We start from the raw sequence: 22,319 nt of genomic DNA, 5'->3' as shown, positions 1-22,319 counted from the left end.
AAAATGTTGCCTATGCTCAAGTTGGCGCGGTTAGTCTGAAGATAGGCGAGACAAGTGTCAAATTTTACTATTTTAGTGGACATGTCTCAATGGCAGAACCCTTATTTTCCATCCCTGGTATCTCCCCTATCCTCTCAATTTTGGAGCACTCAAAACTTCCTTTTACTTGGTGACATTTATGACCAGAATATAATGCTCTCTTTCGATCAATAGAGAAATAAGTGTGATGTGTCGAGATGTCACTTTTTTTTTAGATATCTTCAATTAATGTCTGCTGTCCAATCTTAATTGCATTCACAAAACGTAATGGTGACCACATCTACCTTTTCATTGGTATGTATTCTTAAGTCACAATGCCTTCAAGGTCTCATATCCGCTCTATACTCATACATGATGTCAATAGGTATTGGTTCTACTTCTCTGAAGGTGAAAAACAAGGGGGAGCTGCTTATTCCCACTATTAGTGGGGAGGACTGGGAGGAGATCTTGGAATCCCTCTTTATGTCTCTTTCAGTAACCAATAGAATCACTCAATTACTCAATTATACATTATTCCCAAGCCTACCTAACCCCATCAAAGTTACTCCGAATGGGTAGCTTATCCTCCTTGGAATGTCTGTAATGCCACACCTTAAACGTAGATTTCTGCCACTTGGTTTGGGCTGGTGCAATTACAGTATTCTCTCCTTCTGGCCAAGTATAGTCACCTTCCTATCCTCCCTGACATCCATTCCCGTTCCACTAGATACTAATATATGTTTATTTGGTCTACTGGAGGAGGAAATGTGGGGTCATTGTACCAAAATGTTAATTAGTGAAAGTTTATTTCTTGCCAGGAAATTGATAACTACAAGATGGATGGGTAATTCTCCTCAATTAAGGGCCTGGGTTGATTCCATAAGTACACTGTTTTCTAATATGTAATTATTGTATCATATAGAGGATGCCCTCAAAATTTTATAAGGTGTGGGACATATGGAAATCATCGGTGCAGTCTATTCACAATTGAGGTATCCTATATACTACCAGTTAAAGGTAATATATAGTTTTGGAGATGTAGGTGGGAATCTTACAGTGGGCAGCAAAAGGTTTTATGCTTTTATTTTTATATCTAAACAGTTTAAATTCTGAGCTGTCACTTAAGATTTTATGACAAGAGTAACATGTATATTGTTTTATGCTTCTTCAACACAACATGGGTTTCAGCTGACTTGCTAATATCAAACTGTGATATGATGCAAGTACCTGGGCATCTCCTTTATGTATACAGTATATCGCAAAAGTGAATACTCCCTTCACATTTTTGTAAATATTTTATTATATCTTTTCATGAGACAACACTGAAGATATGACATTTTGATACAATGTAATGTAGTCAGTGAAAGTGTCAATATTTTATGTGGCCACCATTATTTTCATGCACTGCCTTAATTCTCTTGGACATGGAGTTCACTAGAGTTTCACAGGAGCCACTTAATCCTCTTCCATGATGACATCATGTAGCTGGTGGATCTTACAGACCTTACACTCCTCCCCCTTCCATTTCAGGATGCACAAAAGAGTTAAGATCTGGTGATATACTTGGCCAGTCCAGCACCTTTTACCCTTAGTTTCTTAGGTAAGGCAGTGGTCTTCTTGGTGGTGTGCTTGGGGTGGAATAAGAATGGAGGGAATCATGCTCTGCTTCAGTATAGCACAGTACATGTTGGTATTCATGGTTCCCTTAATAAACTGTAGCTCCCCACAGCCGGCAGTAGTCATACAGTCCCAAACCATGACTCTCTCACCACCATGCTTGACTGTAGGTAAGACACACTTGTCTTTGTACTCCTCACCTGGTTGCTGCTGCATATACTTGACACCATCAGAACCAAAAAAGTTTATCTTGGTCTCATCAGACTACAGGACATGGTTACAGTAATCCGTGCCATTTGTCTGCTTAACTTCAGCAAACTGTTTGCAGGTTTTCTTTTGCATCATGTTTAGAAGAGGCTTCCATCTGGGACGACAGCCATGCAGACCAATATGATGCAGTGTGCGGCATGTGGTCTGAGCACTGACAGGCTGACCCCCACCCCACTCCTTTTAACCTCTGCATTGCAGCACTTATAAGTCTATTTTGAATAGACAACCTTTGGATGTGACGCATATGCACACATCGTCTTTGTTTGACTGTATCGAGGTCTGTTCTAAGTGGAACCTGTCTTGTTAAACCGCTGTATGGTCTTCACCAATACTGCAGCTCACTTTTAGGCTATGTGCACACGCTGCGTTTTTTTGACGCTGCGTGTTTGTGCGTTTTTGGCCGCTAAAAACGCACAAAAACGCGTCCGCGGCAAAAAACGCATGCTTTTTTACCGCGATTTGGTGAGTTTTTGGTTGCGTTTTTGATCTCTGCGTTTTTCTGCGTTTTTCCAATGCATTGCATGGGGGGAAGACGCAGAAAAACGCAGGAAAGAATTTACATGCCCATTTTTATTTTTTTTTTTAGCTCAAAAACGCAGCTTAACAAAAAAGTTGTGTTTGGACAGCAAAAATGAAAACTCATAGACTTTGCTGGAGAAGCAAAGTCATGCAGTTTTGAGGCCAAAAACGCACCCGAAAAAGGCACAAAAACGCCGCGAAAAACGCACTGTGTGCCCATAGCCTTAATGTGTTGGCAATATTCTCATAGCCTAGGCCATCTTTTTTTTTTAAACTCGTTTTATTGAAAGTTAAGTAAGACATTACAAAAAAGAATAAAACAGCAAATTGTTCAGTGAGACAGTGTACATGTAAACTGGTTGGTCATCAGGATAATAAAATAACAACAATCAAATCAGCGTCCATTATTTTCAGCATATCCAAATAGCATCAAACATAGCAAAGGTATTAGCTCGCGAGACACATCCAACTTAAGGCAAAAGAACCCATATCGTCAAGGAGAGTGCAACCCAAGCTTCGGGGAACTCGTGGAATCCCTCATATAGTGTATCACGAATCACATGTGTCTCCTTTCTGCCTACCGGGGCACTACTGGCTATTATTGCGATAATACCGATTGTAGGTTATCAGCAAGAGAACCAGGGGATCCGCCAGTCAAGGGCGACCTCATCCATCTACCCCAGATTTTGTCAAATTTAGTTGGAGAGCCTCTTGTCTTGTAAACAAATTGTTCTGACGGGATTATTGCATTTACCAATGCAATCCAAGAGGCTCTAGTTGGGGAATGAGTGCTCATCCATTTTAGTATAATGCCCTTCCGGGTCAGAAAAAGGACCTTCTTTATTAATAGATTCTCATCTTGGGACCAGGAGTGTACATCTACCACCCCAAATAGACACAGGACTGGGCACATAGCAACCGCTTTTTGAAATATGGCGGAGAGAGTCATTACAATCTCACTCCAATAGGAGAGGATGACTCGGCAATCCCATATCATGTGCCAGAAATCAGCACCGTCTCTCCCGCATCTCGGACAGCCCATCCCCACCGAATTATTCAGCTTTTTCATTTTGTTCAATCTCTGGGGAGTAATATAACTTTGGTGTATTATATATAATTGGATCAGTCTATTGTTAACAGCGGGAGAGACCAATGTGTGGGATTCGACAATGTCGTCCCACACTACATCATCAATTTCAGGGATCCTGGCACTCCACCTCTCACGGACAGAAAGAGGATTATTCATGGCCTTGGCCCGAATGAGGGAGGAGTATAGTTTAGAAATAAGGCCACCAGGGCCCTGTGATCTAATAATTCCAATGACTGGGAAGGAAGAGAATCTAACCCCACGACCAGAGAACTGAGCTCGAAAGGCGTGCCTAATCTGGAGATACTGAAACCCATGAGATTCCGGCAAGTCGAATTCTGTCCGCAGTTGTGCAAAGGGGCGGAGTTCACCATCCCGGACCAGTGATCCCAGGGAGATTATTCCGCGATTCCTCCATTCACCAAACCCCGGCAACCCACAAAAATGTGGAAGGTCCAAGTTATCCCATAAGGGCGTCTCAGTTGGTACATCATAAAATCCAAATACGGCTTTAGCCTCTTTCCAGATCCTGGCCCCCAATTTGTGTATCGGGAGGACACGACCCTCAGGGGACCTCCTGTGATCCGTCAGTAACGGCCACAGGAGATCCACACCTGTGAACTCTGCCAGGAGCCCCTCCGGAGAACCCCTAACTTGGGGAAGTGTCCATGGACCCAAATATTTCAATTGTCCGGCCAGATAGTAAATATAAAGATCAGGGAGGGCCATACCCCCCATATCCTTGGGTCTTTGTAATTTGGCCAATTGGACCCTTGATCTGGTCGAACCCCAGACAAAGGTAATCATTAGAGATTCCAGGGACCGGAAGAAAGAGCGAGGAATCTGCACGAATACATGCTGGGTAATATAGAGACACTTTGGTTGCACTATCATTTTAAGGAGGTTAATCCTTCCCGCCACTGACAGTGGGAGTTGGCTCCATCTATTAAATTTCTCCCCGAAGTGCGCTAGTAAGGGGGCTATATTTCTCGCTATCATCTCCGCAGGGCTTCCCGCCAGTATAATTCCGAGATATTTGAAATGATCCACCACCGGAACCCTGCATATGTGGTCGCACACCAGATCCTCTCTGTTCCGAGACAGAAAGAGGAGGTACGATTTTGACCAGTTTATTGACAGACCTGAGAACTCCCCAAATCGATCAATCAATTGCACGGCTCTGGGAATGGAGGAATCCGGATCAGATGCAAACAGTAACAAATCGTCTGCGTACAAAGATAAACGTTCATCTCCCTTACCATGTCTCACCCCCCGGTAGACTGGGTCCGCCCGAATGCGCACCGCCAGCGGTTCCATGGCAAGAGCGAACAAGAGAGGGGATAGGGGACATCCCTGTCTGGTTCCCCTCCCCAAAGAGAAAGTTTCCGACACACCACCGCCCACCTGAATATTAGCAGACGGAGCTTTATATATGATCTCAATCCATCTGATAAATTCGTTGCCGAAACCAAATGCCCGCAGCACCTCCAGCAGGTATGGCCATTCTATAGAGTCGAAGGCTTTGGCCGCATCCAGAGAGACCAGAGCCCAATCCTCCTCTAACTTGGTGCCCATCTGTAAGACCACCTGCGCCCTCCTCAGATTGTCCGAGGTACTCCTACCCGGGATGAATCCTGACTGATCCTCATGTACTATAGAGGAGACCACTTTTTTGAGTCTATTTGCTAGAATTTTGGTGAGAATTTTGTAATCTGAGTTCAACAAAGAGATCGGTCTGTACGAGCCACAATCCAATGGGTCCTTATCTTGTTTCAATAGCAGGACAATGGTTGCCTCATAGAAGGAATCAGGCAACCGTCCTTTACTGAACGAGACTTCAACCGTTTCCAGGAGGGCTGGGGTCAGCACCCCCTGATATTTGTCAAAGATCTCAATCGGGAGTCCGTCTGGCCCAGACGCCTTACCCTTATTGAGGGTCTTCATCGCCTCCACCATCTCTTCCATTCTAATGGGCTCATCCAAGGCCGATCTCTGAGCCAAAGTCAACCTGGGAAACTCCAAATCTCGGAAGTACTCAGCAATCTCCTCCCTTGACACGGTCAGCCTGGACTCATATAGGTTCTTATAGAAGTCCAAAAATACCTCCAATATACCATTGACGGAAGTAACTGTTCCTCCACGGGGGTCTCTAATCTTAAGGACAGCAGGTGAGCTATTAGATTGACGCACCAGGAACGCCAGTAAGCTACTGGATTGGTTCCCTTGCTCAAAATACCTCTGGCTCGTGAAGAATACATGTCTCTTAGCCTTGTCTTGCAAATACAAGAGATATTTCCTCCCAGCCTGAAGCCAATGAGATCTATTTTCCTCAGAGGGGTCCGAGGTGAATCTATGTTCAAGCACTCTATTTTGGGTGGCCAATTCCTCCTCCTCTCTGGCCGCCTGTTTCTTGAGATAGGAAATAGAGGAGTGACAGCATCCCCTCAGATACGCCTTGAGCGCGTCCCAATAAGCCGAGTGATTCTCTTCCACGGAGTTCATTTCCGTGTATGCCCCAAGCTGATCAGGAATCCTGTCATTGGCTCCAAAGAGTGACAGCCACCAAGGGTTAATTTTCCTTGACAATTTATGAGATTTACATCCTTCCCATTTAATGCCTACGATTACCGGAGAGTGATCTGATACTGATCTGGGCAAATGACATACCGATTGTATATGGGCACAGACTCTTTCATTTCCACAGATATAATCAATTCGAGATAATGAGTTTTTCCCCGGAGTATAACATGTGTATTCTCTCAGTACTGGGTTAAAAAACCGCCACATATCGTACCATCCCACTTCCTGTAAGAATATACTCAATCTAGTTTGTATCGTGGGGGAGATCGGTACCTGTTGGGTGCTGAATCTATCAGTCCCGTGTTATTAATCAAATTGAAGTCCCCCATGCAGAGCACTAAGGCTTGTGGGAATTGTGAGGCGAACTTAGCCGCCTCATATAGAATCGAGATTCCCGTTGCAGGGGGAATGTATATGGCCAAGACCACTATCATGACCCCATCGATGTGAGCCTGGATAAACACATACCTCCCATCAGTGTCCTTTAAAATTTTACCCGGGTCCCACCGCAGAGCTTTGTGGACTAGTACCGATACTCCCCTAGAATATGAGGAATGAACAGAGTGAGCTGACCATTGAACCCAAGGCTTTTGGAGCACTCTAGTGGTCTCCAACAATAAATGGGTCTCTTGTAAACATACAATCTGAGCTTTGGATCTTTTGATATGAGCAAATACTGCCGCCCGTTTCCTGGATGTGCCCAGTCCCCTAACATTCCATGTCATCACGCTTAAAGCCATTAAGAGATGCCGCTTGCTGAATTGCTAGAAGAATATCAAAAACTTAACCTACAGTAGAACTTGGGTAAACGTACCCTTAAATACAAAATGTCGGTTGCGCACACACAATCGACAAGAACTGGTCCAGTAGTACGACCAGGAAAGATTTTCCCTAGCAACGACTAGGGTGAACCAACGTGGCTAGATGGTGTACTTGGTATGGGGGTGTCCTCAAACAAGGACTTGAGCTTCTCCTGCAGTCCAATAAATGAATTATCCTGCAGCTTAGCCTTTAATCGTGCATAAGTGAGAGGACCAAGAATAGATGGGAAGGAAATGAGAGAGAGAGAGGGAGAAGAGAATAGAAAGAGAGAAGAAGAGGATGGAGAGAGAAGAAGAGAGAAGAGGAGAAGAAAAAGAGAAAAAAAAAAAAAAAAGGAGGGGAAGGGGGGGGAAAGAGATGGTAAGAAGGGGGAAAGAGAAATAAGGTAGAAGAGAGAGAAAGGGGGGAGATTAGAATAGAAGATAAAGCGGGGACAAGAGAAGGAGTATAGAGATATGAGAGGGAGAGAAAGTGGGGGACTGAAGGGAGAGGAGAAAAGAACAATGAGGAAGTAAGGGGGCGAGGTGAAGAGGGATGAGGAATAAGCTGATAGGGGGTTAGAGGGGGAGAAGAGGTGGGAGTGTAAAGAAGATAGAAAAAGGATTGGCAGGAAATCTTAGACTGTAGAACATTATTACATATGGTAACCTCAGAACTTAATATAGCACTAATAGAGCAAAATACAACATTATGAACTGAAGTGCGTTGCCAAATACTGCGAGCCCAAAGTAGAGTTCCAATTTGGATCCAAAAAGGTATAGGATAAAACAAGATCGCATGAAGGAGTTCAGAGCGTCGCAACAGCGGTCTGACCCATGTCCCGTCTGGTGTCACCTAGGTCCGGTCCCATCAGCGACGAGTAATCCGGAGCACAGGCTGGGCTAAGCAAAGATCCCGGAGAACGCAGCAGCCGTTCCATACGCAGGCGCGGCCCCAGGCCACCCGCCTTCGACGAGGGCCAAACCCGGAGGCCGGTTCAATGGGAAACCAATAATGGACGCATCCGGAAACTCACATGCCTCCAGGAAGGCCACAGGCGCACCAGCGCCTCCAGATGAGATCACCAGCATCTCAACCGACAGGGACCATAAGATCAGGACGCGAACGCAATTGCGATCTCGCTCCACTCACATGCCAGGAGGGATGAAACAAACAAGAATCTTTCGCGCCTTCAGAATCGAGGGACGCCGAGTACCTGCATAGGATGATCCTGAAGCGATCTCAACAGTGATTTCAAACACAACGTCCCAAGGATTGGAGTCGCATCACCGACCTTGCTCCAAAGAGAATGAAATAAGTGAATCAGAACCGCGACGCTATCACAACCGCGACCCGTCAGGCAGCGCCCAAGACCGTGACGCATCAGCGTTTCCTCTTCAATGTGTTGATCCAGTCATCCGCTTCCACAGGAGAAGTAAAGAACAGGGATCGCTCTTGATGAACCACTCTAAGACGAGCTGGGAAGATCATGGAGTAAGCAATTTGATGCTCTCTGAGACGTTTCTTCACCTGAATGAAGGAAGCCCTCGTTTTCTGGAGCGACGCAGAGAAATCAGGGAAGATCAATATGGTGGCGTTGTTGTGTAGGATCGGGCCCTTGCGCCGCGCCGCACCAAGGATCGCATCTCTATCCCTGCTGCTCAACAGTCGGGCCAGGAGAGGTCTAGGCTGCGCTCCCGGAGGAGGAGGCCTGGCCGGTACCCGGTGAGCTCTTTCTATAGCGAATGCCGCTGACAGCGTCGCATCAGGGAAAGTTTCGGAGAGCCACTTTTCCATGAACTTACATGGGTCACTCCCTTCTGCCCTCTCCGGCATCCCCAGAATTCTCAAATTATTGCGACGCAGGCGATTTTCCAGGTCATCTGCCCTCTGCGCCCAGTTGTTTGCCGCGCTTTCCAGAGAGGACAGTCTGCCCGGCGTCGCTCTTGCGTCGTCTTCCAGCGTGGAGATCCGCTGTTCGGTCTCCTTTACCCGCTCTCTCAGGTTTTGCAAGTCCAGCCGGAGGAGACCCACATCGATCTTAACCTCCTCAATTTTACCCGTCAGCGACACCTTTGAATCCTGGATCGCTGCAAGTAACTGCGACGTAACCTGCTGTAAGGTTAGCTCCTGCGATTCCTTGGATCCGGCCTCCATGCTCTCCTCCTCCTCCGCCTCGCTGGATTCCCGCTCTGCCTGCTTGCCGGCGCCATCTTGCTGGGGGTCCCGGGCAAACTTCTTCAGCTTCTCAGCCGCTGCTGCGCTGCGACCTCTGCTCATGGTACCGATCCAAATGCTCACCGCACCACAGGTAATCCAGAGGTGTATTTAGGCACCAATTTCGGCAGGATTAATAACGTATATCAGCTTTGGACTGCGGAGCTGCTCTCAGATGCGACCGCTCATGCTGCCTGCTGGCCACGCCCCCCAGCCTAGGCCATCTTTATGCAGTGCAACAATTCTTTTTTCAGATCCTCAGAGAATTCTTTGTAATGAGGTGCATGTTGAACTTCTAGTGACCAGTATCAGTGAGTGATAACACCTAATTTAACACACCTGCTTCCCATTCACACCAAAACCATGTAAGTCTCTGTGCACACAGTGCGTTTTTTGCGTCGTTTTTTGGGTGTGTTTTTGGCCTCAAAACTGCATGACTTTGCTTCCCCAGCAAAGTCTGAGTTTTCATTTTTGCTGTCTGCACACAACTTTTTTTTTTAGGCTGCGTTTTTGAGCTTAAAAAAAAAATGGGCATGTCAATTCTTTCCTGCGTTTTTCTGCGTTTTCCCCCCATGCAATGTATTGGAAAAACGCAGAAAAACGCAGAGATCAAAACGCAGCCAAAAACGCACCAAATCACGGTAAAAACGCATGCTTTTTTTGCCGCGGGTGTGTTTTTTAGTGGCCAAAAACGCAGCGTTAAAAAAACACAGCGTGTGCACATAGCCTAACACTAATGAATCACATGACATCATTCATGGTTAGTTGGGAACAATTTGGCCATTTTCACCTAAGGATGTACTCACATTTGTTGCCAGCGGTTTAGACATTAATGGCTGTGTGTTGAGTTATTTAGAGGGCACCAAATTTACCCTGTTATACAAGCTGTACACTGACTATTGTACATTGTAGCAAAGTGTCATATCTTCAGTGTTGTCCCATGAAAAGATATAATAACATATTGACAAAAATATGAGACGTGTACTCACTTTTGTGTTATGCTATACCTTTTTAAGAACAATGGATATTGTACTTTTGCTTCCTACTACTGAAGTCTTTTGAATACATTTATTATTGTTGTGTAACAGTTTTCATTAAAACAAGTTTTAAAAAAAATCAAAACTCTGGGAATTTGCAATTGCTGTGTACTTGTTTGCGAAAGAGTGGACCCTCTGCTTCTGTTAACTATTTGGATGCCACTGATATGATTGGCAACAGCATTTAGGGGTTTAAACACGCCGCAGTCTGTACTATAAGGCTATGTGCCCACGGGGACAGTGTCCTGCGGATATATCCGCAGGACATTCCGCAGGAGCTCCCAGGAAACCGCACCACAACTTTTGTCTGTTTCCATGCCCCGGAATGTCCTGCGGATATGGTGCAGGCATTCTGCATTGAGGATACAGTACCATGGCTTCGGCACTGCATCCTCAATGCAGAACATGTGCTGCAGTGATCGGGAGTTCATACTCACCTCCATCATGCAGCACCTCGCTTTCCGGCGGCCGGGTCACTCTGTCAGCGTCTGCAGGAGAAGGTGGGCGGGCCTGAACTAGCTCCGGCTGTCACATGACCGGAGCTCGTGCAGGCCCCGCCCACCTCTTCCTTCCTATACCTGGATCCACCGCGCTGCTGTACACCGGACGGAGAAAGTGACTCCGGTGAGGCAGGTAAGTATATGGGACCCTGCGGAGAAATCTGCAGGAATAATTGACATGCTGCTGATTTTTCCGCAGGAAAATCCGCATTATTTTCGCTGCGGAAAAATCCGCAGCGTGGGCACAGCAGTTCCCAAATGCCATATAAATGGCTGGGGAGTAGCTGTGCTGCAGATTTTTGAAAAATCCGCGGCAAATTCCGCGCATTTTCCACAGCGTGGGCACATAGCCTAATAGTACAAAGCAGATAACACACTAATTGTGTGTTTTTCTTCTAATAATTCTAATCTATCGGGGTGCACTTCTGTAAAACGTCAGTGCCGTAAAAGATCAAGACCATAAAAGGAGGTATCAGCGATCATTAACGGGCTCAATAATTACCACAGCCTTTTCCCAACTACAGCAGCAATTCTGGTCTGCGACCCAGGCTGAAATGCAGACTGCAAAAACATATCTCTCCAGTGTGAAGGAGAGGGAAGCAGGGAGGGAGTTGGTAGGCTGTAGGAACAGGACCGAGAGAGAGAGAGTGTGTGTGTGATCCTCCTGTCCCCTGTGTAACACTCACTTTCATGAATCACACCAGTATAGTTAATTTTAGAAAAAGAAAAAAATCTTGTAGCAAATGTAAATAATACCCTACACATATATGTAATGTTGTCATCATTGCATCTGTAACAACCTAAATTCGAAGTCTACTTTGCCACTTATCTTTCTCGTCAACATCATTTTAAAAAGAAAAAAACAGCACTGCTGTTTTTTTGGTCCCTTAATGTAGAAAATATTTAAATAAAAGCAATCAAAGTCACAAGCCCAAAAATTTTATCAATTAAAATTAGGTTCTTCTGCAAAAAATCAAACCCACTCTCGTCACCAGAAAAAAAAATAATTATGGCTCTTCGAATATGGCGACACAGAAAAATGTTTGTTTTTATTAGGATTTTAATTGTGAGAAAGTAATGTGACAACCTGGACCCTGAACATCTTGGGGCACACGTCTGGCAGCGGGATCAAGACACACACGAGCACTTTGTCACTTAAAAATCTCGGTGATTTATTCACATCCTCATAAACCACGCAGTGTAATGGGCCACAGCCACTTTCCCGCAGGACAACGTCTCACTGTCTGTTTAAACTGCCGATTGTTCATACAGTTCATTCTCTGGTATCAGCCAGTAAAGTCCCCCTTTCTGGGGTGTTACCTGCCAGTAGGTTTGCAGGCTGTCAGTCTGCCTCCATCCAGTCCAGGGAGACTCTCACACTGGGCTCACCATCCCGGCCCTTGTACACGTTCCAATTCCTCAAAGCCTCAGTGGATTCTGCAGCTCCCTGACATTTCAGAGGCCTCGCTAGCTCTGTATGCACAGGATCTCCTGCACATGTGCTCCAACCAAGATGGCTCCCACCAGCACACAGAGATCATGTGACAAACGACAACTCCATTAAATCCCATGAGACACACGTACGTATGGGAGGTATGTGGATGGTCAGTCCCGCCCATCACTTCTGACCATCCCATGAACCCAGCCCTGAATGTGTACAACAATCCTCATGGAACTACAAGTTCCAGAGAAACATTCCACGTTCAGATCGCAGAGGGTTTCCACCTCTGTGACACATACCGGCCATCTGCCACATTGCCGGTTGCATCCTTACAGTAATGAAGTATAGCTGTACTACGGTATATGTGGTATCACAGTGTTGATAACAGTCCACTGTATAAAATTAGCTATTTATTCCACCATGTAAATGCCCTAAAAAGAGCCAGGATTACTTATGACTTTTTAGTTGTTTGGTTATTTTTGTGGGTTTTTTTTTAATTTGTATAAGAAGCAATCAAATAGATTCATGAACTCCAAAATGGTACCAATAAATAATATATACATGTTTTGTATCATTGTATCCATAATAACCCAAAGTATAAAATGAGCATGTTAGTTATCCTACCCATTGAAGACCGTAAAGAGGCAAAACAAACAAAAAACCATCTCTGACAGTGAAAGGGTTAATTGTTTACTAAATTATGGCTTTGTATCCTATGGTGTATATAAGCAGAGATAATTCACTGTTTTGTCCATCAGGCAAAAGTGGCTATAATTTCTGTTGTGCAGTTTCTGCCATGAAGTGGGGGTTAATGTGTTCATGCTGCACATTGATGCATGCAGTACAGCAGGCTGGCAATCTGTGCACATTGCCGTCTAGCAATACTCATGATCCCATTGCATTACAACTTCTCTTTAGGCCTGGGATGTTAGGATTTTGTGTTTACACCTATAGAGGGTGTATATGAACCCAGAAAATGTCTCTCTCCCTTAGCGTACAATGACACTACTACCTCAATATTGGTCTCTTACGAGGCTGCACATGAGCGTCACCTGCTTTCAGTTTTCATACAGACAAGGAGGCGCCCAATTTACTCTGAAGAGATTATTGGCTTATTTTTGCTATTGTTCTGTAACTCTTTGTTGTACTATTCTCAGGTAGAGCAAGAAAAGCTGGACAAAGTTTGGCCAAGGCTTCGAGTGCTGGCACGATCATCTCCCACAGATAAGCACACACTAGTGAAAGGTAGGAAATGCAGCCGGCTTTAAAGAGAACCTCTCACCAGGATTTTCTCTTATAAGCTGCGTCCACCACCAGTGAGCTTTTACATACAGCATTCTAGAATACTGTATATACGTGCCCGCTCTGTATAATGTAAAAAAGACCTTTATTATACTCCTCTAGGGGGTGTTCAGGTCCAGTGGGTGCTACTGCTTTCGGGTCTGGTGCCTCCTCTCTTCCGTCCATCGCCGTCCTCCTACCCAGCCCTGTTTGGATGACGCATCCTACGTCAACCAAGCACAGAGGCCGCCTTTGTGCTCCTGCACATGCGCACTTTGATCTGCCCTGCTACCCTGGCAGATCATAGTATTGTAATGCGCAGGCGGTCTTTCAACTTTCCTTGTGCCTGCACATTACAGTACTTTGATCATCTGCCCTCAGTAGGGCAAATCAAAGTACACATGTGCAGGAGCACAATGGCGGCCTCTGTGTATATGACATAGGAAGCGTCATCCACACGGGACTGGGAAGGAGGACGGCGACTGCACAAGATAGAGGAGGCATCGGACTGAGAGCAGCGACGCCTATCAGACCCGACCGCCTTCTAGGAGAGTATAATAAAGTTCTTTTTTACATTATACAGTGCGTCCTGGGCACTTATATACAGTATTCCGGAATGGTGTGTATAAGGGTTTACTGGTAGTGGCTGCAGCTTATAAGGGAAAATCCTGGTGAGAGGTTCTCTTTAACAGTGTAGCTTCTAAAAAGACATTACACCTCTCCATTCCTATTCTGCTTGAGTTCTAATTCTCTAAAAGGTTTTCAATTGTATATCTATTCTAGGTATCATTGACAGCACAGTGGCTGAACGGAGACAAGTGGTAGCCGTCACCGGGGATGGAACTAATGATGGACCAGCATTAAAGAAAGCAGACGTGGGATTTGCCATGGTACATATTAATAGTAAATTAAAATGCATAGATGTTATTGCTTTGCAAAAACAATTCTCTCTTCTCTGTTCCTGTAGTAGCTCAAATCATGAACGTCCACATTCTGAAAAATAATAGGTCAAGACTCGATATGTATTCTCTTTTATAGGGTATAGCTGGTACAGATGTGGCAAAGGAAGCATCAGACATTATCCTCACAGATGATAACTTTACCAGTATTGTAAAAGCAGTTATGTGGGGACGTAACGTATATGATAGCATCTCCAAGTTCCTTCAGTTCCAGCTCACTGTTAATGTGGTTGCTGTCATTGTTGCTTTCACTGGAGCCTGCATCACTCAAGTAAGAATGTGTTTATTTCTTTCATCATCAGATGTCTAAATTACTATTTCTTAATGTCAAAGTGATTTGAACTTTTTGGAACCAAAATTGTAGATCTTCTAGGTAATTAAAGGTGGAATTCCTTTTTCAGTAAAGTGGTTCCCAAAGTGTGTGAAGCTCTTCACGACACATGACGTTCTGGGTACATTATGGATCGTGTCAGGTTAATCCCCGCTGGCTGCGATGCCTGCACATGTCAGCTGATTTGAACAGCTGACATGTGTGGCTATCAGGTACGAGTGGGTCCGGGACCCTATTGCACCTGTCAACCCACTTGCCTCTCACTGTCAAAATATGACAGTGAGAGGAAAGAGCACGCCGCGATATGCATTCACTTACCTGGCGCCATCGGAAGTCATGTGACGTGATCCCGTGGATCCGATGGTTGTCATGGTAGCACATGGTCATGTGATGACTTCTGTAGCTATCATGAGTCACTTCCTCTTACACCCGGCAGAGCACCGTGTATGAGAGTAAAGCAGCTTTTCTGCAGATCTCAGCTGTGCAGCTGTGATCTACAGAAAGGAACAAGTGATCAGACTGCTGATCCTTATAGTCCCCTAAGGGGACTAGTAAAATAAAAAAAAGTTTTAAAAAATGAAAAAATAAAAAACCTAAAAGTTCAAATCACCCCCCATTCGGCCCATTTAAAAATTAAAGGGTTAAAAAAATAAAATCTATACACACATTTGGTATCGCCGCTTTCAGAAATGCCCAATCTATAAACTATGAAATCAGTTAATCTGATCAGTAAACGGCGTAGCGGCAAAAAAAAAAAAAAAAATCCAAACTACAAAATTATGTTTTTGGTCTCTGCATATTTTGCACAAGATGTGATAACAGGTGATCAAAATGTAGCATCTGCGCAAAAATGGTACTGTTAAAAACATCAGCTCAAGTTGTAAAAAATAAGTGGTCATTGAGCCATACATCCCAAAAAATGACAACGCTACGGATTGTGGAAAATGACGCAAAAAGTGCACCCTTTTTTGGACAAACTTATGAATTATTTTTAACTCCTTAGATAAAAGTAGACCTATACATGTTTGGTGTCTATGAACTCATATCGATCTGAGGCATCACAATGGCACATCAGTTTTAAGATACAGTAAACATGGTGAATAATATATCCCACAAACAATCAATCAGACTCACTTTTTTTGCTATTTTTTCTGGAATTTTGTTGCCGTTTTCCAGTACACTATATGGTAAAACTAATGTTTTCATCCAAAAGTACAACACGTCCAGCAAAAAGCAAGCCCTCATCTGGCAAGATTGACAGAAAAATATAAAAGTTATGGCTTTCGGAGGAAGGGGAGGAAAAAAAAATGGAAAAATGGAAAATCGCCCAGGGGTGAAGGGGTTGAATAAACTTATGAGGTGCCTTACCCCCTTGAGTCCTGTGCCGGCTGTCATCCATTGCTGCGGTCCCAGTGTTGTCAATCACTGAGCTCTGTGGCTAAATTAATGGTGAGTTCAGCGGTGACACTCACTATTAATGTGACATCGCCTTTCTAGTCACAACACTGGGACTGCAGCAACAGTGAAATCTCCTTTAAGACCTTGAATTGCCCACTACTGGGGAACCCCTTTTTAATTGCTTCGTTGAGCAAAATAAAATAAACTTCATACTTGCCCTTCCTGCAGTGTCAGCACTGTGACTCCTAGCCGTCACATTCTTATGTCATAAACAGCATCTCAGGATGATCTCACTCACCTCTCCGCCGCCATCGCGTCCCAACGCTGGATTTCGGCTCAGTGCACATGACCCCGGAGTTTCGGTCATGCGCACTACTTCAGTTTGATGCCAGGACACGTACACCCGGCTTCATAGTGCACATGACCCAAACTCCGGGGTCATGCCCACTGAGCCGAAATTCAGCGTCTGATGCAACAGCAGTGGAGAGGTGAGTGAGATCATCCTGTGACGCTGTGTATTCATTAGCATGTTAGTACACCCACAGGGGCGTACTAAAATGCTAATGCGGGGCAACTGGCCGGGGAACTAACGCCCAGTGGACTAGTCCCCTCGCTCATTAGCATACGATATAAGATCTTTAGAAATACTTTTTCTATAGATCTCTTTATCTATGAGGGTGTATACAGGGACAGTTAGGCAGAGATTAGAAATATGTACCCAGAACTGCTCGTGGTCCTGGGTGCTCATTGCACCTGACAGGTTCCCTTTAATGTTCGTTGGCCAATTATTGGCAAGTCTTCCTCCAAAATTATAATCCTGATGTACACATTTCTATCATGCTTTCTTTTGCACACCCTAAACCCCATCCTACTCCCCTGCATTGTTCATTAGTTGCACCACATTTTTAGTCTTTCCTGGATTAACTGTTTTCAATTGCATTTTTTTTTTTTTGCAGGATTCTCCATTAAAAGCTGTGCAGATGCTTTGGGTCAATTTGATCATGGATACCTTTGCCTCCCTTGCACTTGCCACCGAGCCTCCCACAGAATCACTACTTCTCCGTAAACCATATGGTCGCAACAAGCCACTCATCTCACGTACTATGATGAAAAATATTTTGGGACATGCTGTGTATCAGTTGACTATCATCTTCACTCTGCTCTTTGCAGGTCAGGATTGTTCCCCTTTTGAATATATTGATCTATTTTTTTATGGACTTCTGTCTGTTACATTTGGCTTGTACATCTAGTCCTCCTGGCAAAGATTATATAAATAGCAGGGTAATTTATTTACTTGTTTGGTTTCCAGCCACGTGTTATTCTAGTTTGGTCACTATACATCATTCTTATATAGTTTTTGTATTGTTTCCAAGCCTTTGAATCTGAACCTTGTAGCTCTGATTGCTGCTGTTTAATGTAGATGCCAGGTGTGAAACGCATCTGCCCAGTGCGAAATAGGCTCAACTTCTGAGCCCACACCATGCACCTGCTATCTGTTCTAATAATACATCATTTAACGGGAAAAGATTTGTAAAATTTAGTGCTCGCTCTCAAACCATACAAAGACTAAAAGTCAGCTCACCCTCAGCATTCTCTGGCCATATCTCCGCTGGAAGGCAATCTGTAGGAGGAAGGGAAACATTAGATTTCAGAGAGATGAAATCTTCTAATCAAGAAGTGGTTATCTATAACCCAGGACATAACTTAAAATATTTTTGTTTCCATATTAAATATGTCATAGCAGATGGTCTGATCTCTTGGCTTGGCTTGCATGTCCTGGTAGCGGAGTATAAAAATACATGTCAACTAGAGATGGGCAAATTGATTCACAGGACTTTAGCCCTAGGTCAGATTTCTATGGCTGCTGGATGGCAGGCTGGTACAATGTCATGCCACAACGATGTCATGTCATAACAATGACTTCACACCAGCCCGGACAATCAAAAGCTACTCTAGGTATCCAGAAATGTTAGAGATTTGTGAGCCTTCTGTCCAGTGACCCATGAATCGATCTGTCCATCTCTAAGTCAACCACTGGAAACAGCACACAGAGTTAACATCACCCATTACAAAACATTAGGATTAAAATTCCACCAATATATCACAAAAAATAATGTACATGCATATATCTCAAGCAAATAAATTAAAAGGCACTAAATTGTAATGTTTTATAGTTTAATCCAGCTGGAAACTATAAACTTTCAAAATATATATAATTAACAAATCACAAATGTTTTTGTTTAGTGAGGTCCTCACTATAAAATTAAAATGTTGCACTGATGGATACCTGTCCTATTATGTGAGGACAGGTTCCTGTGAGCATGGGCAATAGGAAGCATCCCCCCCACACCCCCAATCTCGTCATATGTTGGAAGATTTGCTGCTCTAATACTACAGGAGATACAAGGAGTGCTGTAAGATGTGGTCACTCAGACGTCTGTCCACCTTGTCTATCTGAATGATGGTACATTACATGGTATAGGAGTCTCCTGGTCATAGGAGTGGAACACATGCTCACTGCCCCCTGTAGTAACATTCAAGGACGGGTATCTGTCAGTGTATCAGGATGGCAGCCATCGTATTTTTATAGTGGTGACCTCTATAGACAAAACAATTGTGATTTCCGGATTATAAATACATTTCTAACTACATTTATAGACATTTCCCTTTTTTTTTTTTTCTCGTGAAACTTCTTTAACCCCCATGTACTCTAGATGAATAAATAGTATGTTTTAACCTACATGAAAAAAGTAAACACCATATTTTATTTGATATAGATAATATTCAATATTCAACAATTTTTGGCCGAAATATGAATGAGTATACCTTCAAATGGCTCACAAACGTCTGGTAGGTTTAAAGGGGTTTTCCAGTCTAAAATGACAAGTCTACAGTATCTCTATGTGTCTGGAGACTTGTTAATCCTCACGCTGCATGCACAGTGCGATGTGAAGATTCTCCGGTGTCACATCCGCGAATGACAGTCACATGGCTACAAGTATGTGATGTGCATGCTCAGAGACAGAATCCGTCTTTAGGGGCGCAGCCTCACTCAGTACACTTGCATTGAGCAAGACCGTGCCCCCATAGACAGATTCTGGGTGGGAGTCTATACATCACATACTTGCAGCCATGTGACTGCCATTCCCGGATCCAACACTGGAGAATCTTCACATTGCATGCAGTGTGAGGATTAACAAGTCTGCAGTCACATAGCGATACTGTAGACTTATAAGTTTAGACAGGACAACCCTTTTATGTGACCTAAGGAGCACTTCTGCTCGTCCCTAACTCTGATAAGTGCCTCCTTCTTTTGCATATGATCTGACAATAGATTTTAGAAGCATTCCAGAGAAGGCATTTCAAAGAAAACTGTTCTCATGCTCATTGGCATTTACCTTGGTTAAAGAAGTAAAGTATTATAATTAGCTTAACCGCTTTCATTTTACTGTAATAGAGTTAAAATGATAGATTTATTAGCACTAAATGAAAATAAACACTGCAAATTTTAAGATCGGGCGGATTAGCTTGTAAAAACAGGATTTAATTGGGCAGTGGACATAACTCTTCAACTTTTTTTCTTCAAATTAATGTAAAAAATGTACAAGTTAGTCTATCTTTTAAGTTTTTAACCACCATGATTTCCCAAAAGCAGCAATTGTTAGCAGCATCCTCTGTTGGTCATATTCGTTCATGAACCAAATTGAATATATACAAATTGGGAAAGAATTGCACATTCGGTTAACTAAACATGGGAAGAATCAGACAGAATAATTCCACCACTTATTGAAAATGTACTGATGAGATTAGCCTTACTGACGCTTCATTCATTGTTGATTGTTTTATATATTTATTGGGGTATATGCATTCTCTAGTACCCAATATTATTGTAACAAACTTAGTCAATGAAATTTCCCTTTTTTTTTTTTCCCCTTTTTTACAGGAGAGACATTTTTTGACATTGACAGCGGAAGAAATTCACCTCTGCATTCCCCTCCCTCAGAACATTACACTATTGTATTCAACACATTTGTTATGATGCAACTTTTTAATGAGATCAACGCCCGAAAAATCCACGGAGAACGTAATGTTTTTGAGAATATCTTCCGAAACCCCATCTTTTGTGCAGTTGTTGTGGGGACTTTTGCAGCACAGGTATTTGAGTCTCAAATCCATTAGAACACATTTTTACACCCTTAAATTCTAATTTTGGTATTTTAAAACTTATTTATTATTCTATTTATTGTATTCTATGATCATCTTATACACTGACAGTCAAGTTAGCTTTGCTGACAGAGGGATTTTATTTTTTTTTTTGCGGGGTGGGGATGGGCAGGGGAGGGGTTTATATTTTGCACCTCTGCTAGCTAGAACATTTTATAGCATTGACCTGTATAAAGAAAATATCAAAATCACATTGCGCCTTTATACCCATATATTTTCTAAAAATGGACACCTGGCATAATGTCAAAACAGCATTTGGCACTTTATATAAGCATACATCTTTTTATGTAGTTTTTTGCATCAAATTGGGCTTCACCAGAACTATAAAGGTTAAAAGTCTGTTATAAAGATTTTATTGCACTAGAAACCTATAAAATTCAGGCATTGCAAACTTTAAAAGACAATTTACATCCTATATATTTGCTGAAACTAGGCAACCTAAGGCGGGCTTTACACGTTGCGACATCGGTAACGATATGTCGTCGGGGTCACGTCGTTACCGACATCGCAGAGTGTAAACCCTAGTAGCGACGATCACCGATCGCAAAAACGTCAAAAATCGTTGATCGGTGACACGTCGCTCCTTTTCATAATGTCGCTGCTGCTGCCGGTACAATGTTGTTCGTCGTTCCTGCGGCAGCACACATCGCTGCGTGTGAAACCGCAGGAACGACAAACCTCTCCTTACCTGCGTCCACCGACAATGCGGAAGGAAGGAGGTGGGCGGGATGTTTACGTCCCGCTCATCTCCGCCCCTCCGCTTCTATTGACCGGCCGCTTAGTGACGTCGCTGTGACGCCGAACGCACCTCCCCCTTGAAGGAGGGATTGTTTGGTGGTCACAGCGACGTCACCGACCAGGTATGTGCGTGTGAAGCTGCCGTAGCGATAATGTTCGTTACGGCAGTAATCACCAAATATCGCATCCACGACGGGGGCGGGTGCTATCGCACTCGACTTCACTAGCAATCACTAGCGATGTCGCAGCGTGTAAAGCCTGCCTAACTCTGCAGTTGACAGCCATATCCACCTTCATGTAACTTTTTGACTTACAGGAATTATTTTTATAAATGTAAAAAATATACATTGGTGTCTAAAAACTTGCCATCAAGGAATGTGATCTTTAAAACAAGACTTGGATTGCATCTCTAATTGAGATGTAACCTGAGAAACAACACTTAGAAGTCTGAACTTCAGAACAAGCCCTAGGTTGCAGATTATTTTATTGTAGAATTTTAACTTTCTTTCCAAGGTCATATCTCTTCTGTTCTTGGCTGCTAATATTCCGCCTTGCAAGGATATATAACCTTACTTCCTTAGCAGACAAAGAGTAAACGTATATTATTTTATTTTTTTTGCATATTGGAACTTATATAAAATAAATATGACCTTTTGTAATTTTAACTTTGGCCACTATGTCTTATAATATCCTGGCATCTGTTAAATCCCTTCTAAGCAGAGAATAACCCACAATAGTCACTGAAATAACATGATCTAAACAAAAGTAAATTTTAGTTTAAGTTCACTGAATATCAATTCAGACATTGCTTTTGAATTGTATTAAACAGAAAAAAAAATGAAAATGACCTGGACAAAAATGATGGTACCCGTAGAAAAAATGTACCATAATTTGACCATGGGACATGTGATAATAAGATGTGTCCTGTAATTCACATGTGTCAACAAACTTGTAATCCGTCATTCTGCCTATTTAGAGGGTGAAAAATTATCACTGTGCTATTTAGTATCATGGTGTTTACTACAATGAACATTTACTAAAGAGAGAGTTGTCTCAGGAGGTTAGATAGAAAATTATAGAGAAACATGCTACAGATAAATGCAATAAGACCATTTCCAAAAAGCTTGATGTTCCTGTTACTACAGTTGCACACACAATTCAGAAGTTTAAAAGGAAGGTGCTGTTGAAAAATGGAAAGTATTAATGTTTTCATTTAAAAAAAATAAATCTATATTTTAATGGAGTAAAATGTGAGAAATAATTTTAAAAAAGTTTGATATTTTCCACTTTTAAACACTAGG

General features: G+C 43.2%; 1 protein-coding gene across 1 annotated transcript in view; it reads left to right on the top strand.

Moving 5' to 3' along the window:
* Window positions 1-22,319, top strand: part of LOC142291335 (plasma membrane calcium-transporting ATPase 4-like) — a 306,647-nt gene that overhangs the window by 243,576 nt on the left and 40,752 nt on the right. Inside the window, 5 exon segments of the mRNA XM_075335801.1 lie at window positions 13,245-13,332; window positions 14,152-14,258; window positions 14,407-14,598; window positions 17,013-17,226; window positions 20,000-20,211. Coding sequence (XP_075191916.1) covers window positions 13,245-13,332; window positions 14,152-14,258; window positions 14,407-14,598; window positions 17,013-17,226; window positions 20,000-20,211 — 813 coding nt within the window.

The sequence above is a fragment of the Anomaloglossus baeobatrachus genome, chromosome 2 (assembly GCF_048569485.1).
Source record: "Anomaloglossus baeobatrachus isolate aAnoBae1 chromosome 2, aAnoBae1.hap1, whole genome shotgun sequence".
In the NCBI taxonomy this organism is placed as follows: Eukaryota; Metazoa; Chordata; class Amphibia; order Anura; family Aromobatidae; genus Anomaloglossus; species Anomaloglossus baeobatrachus.
The sequence above is the reverse complement of the archived record's forward strand: the minus strand, read 5'-3'. Positions and strand labels throughout refer to the sequence as shown.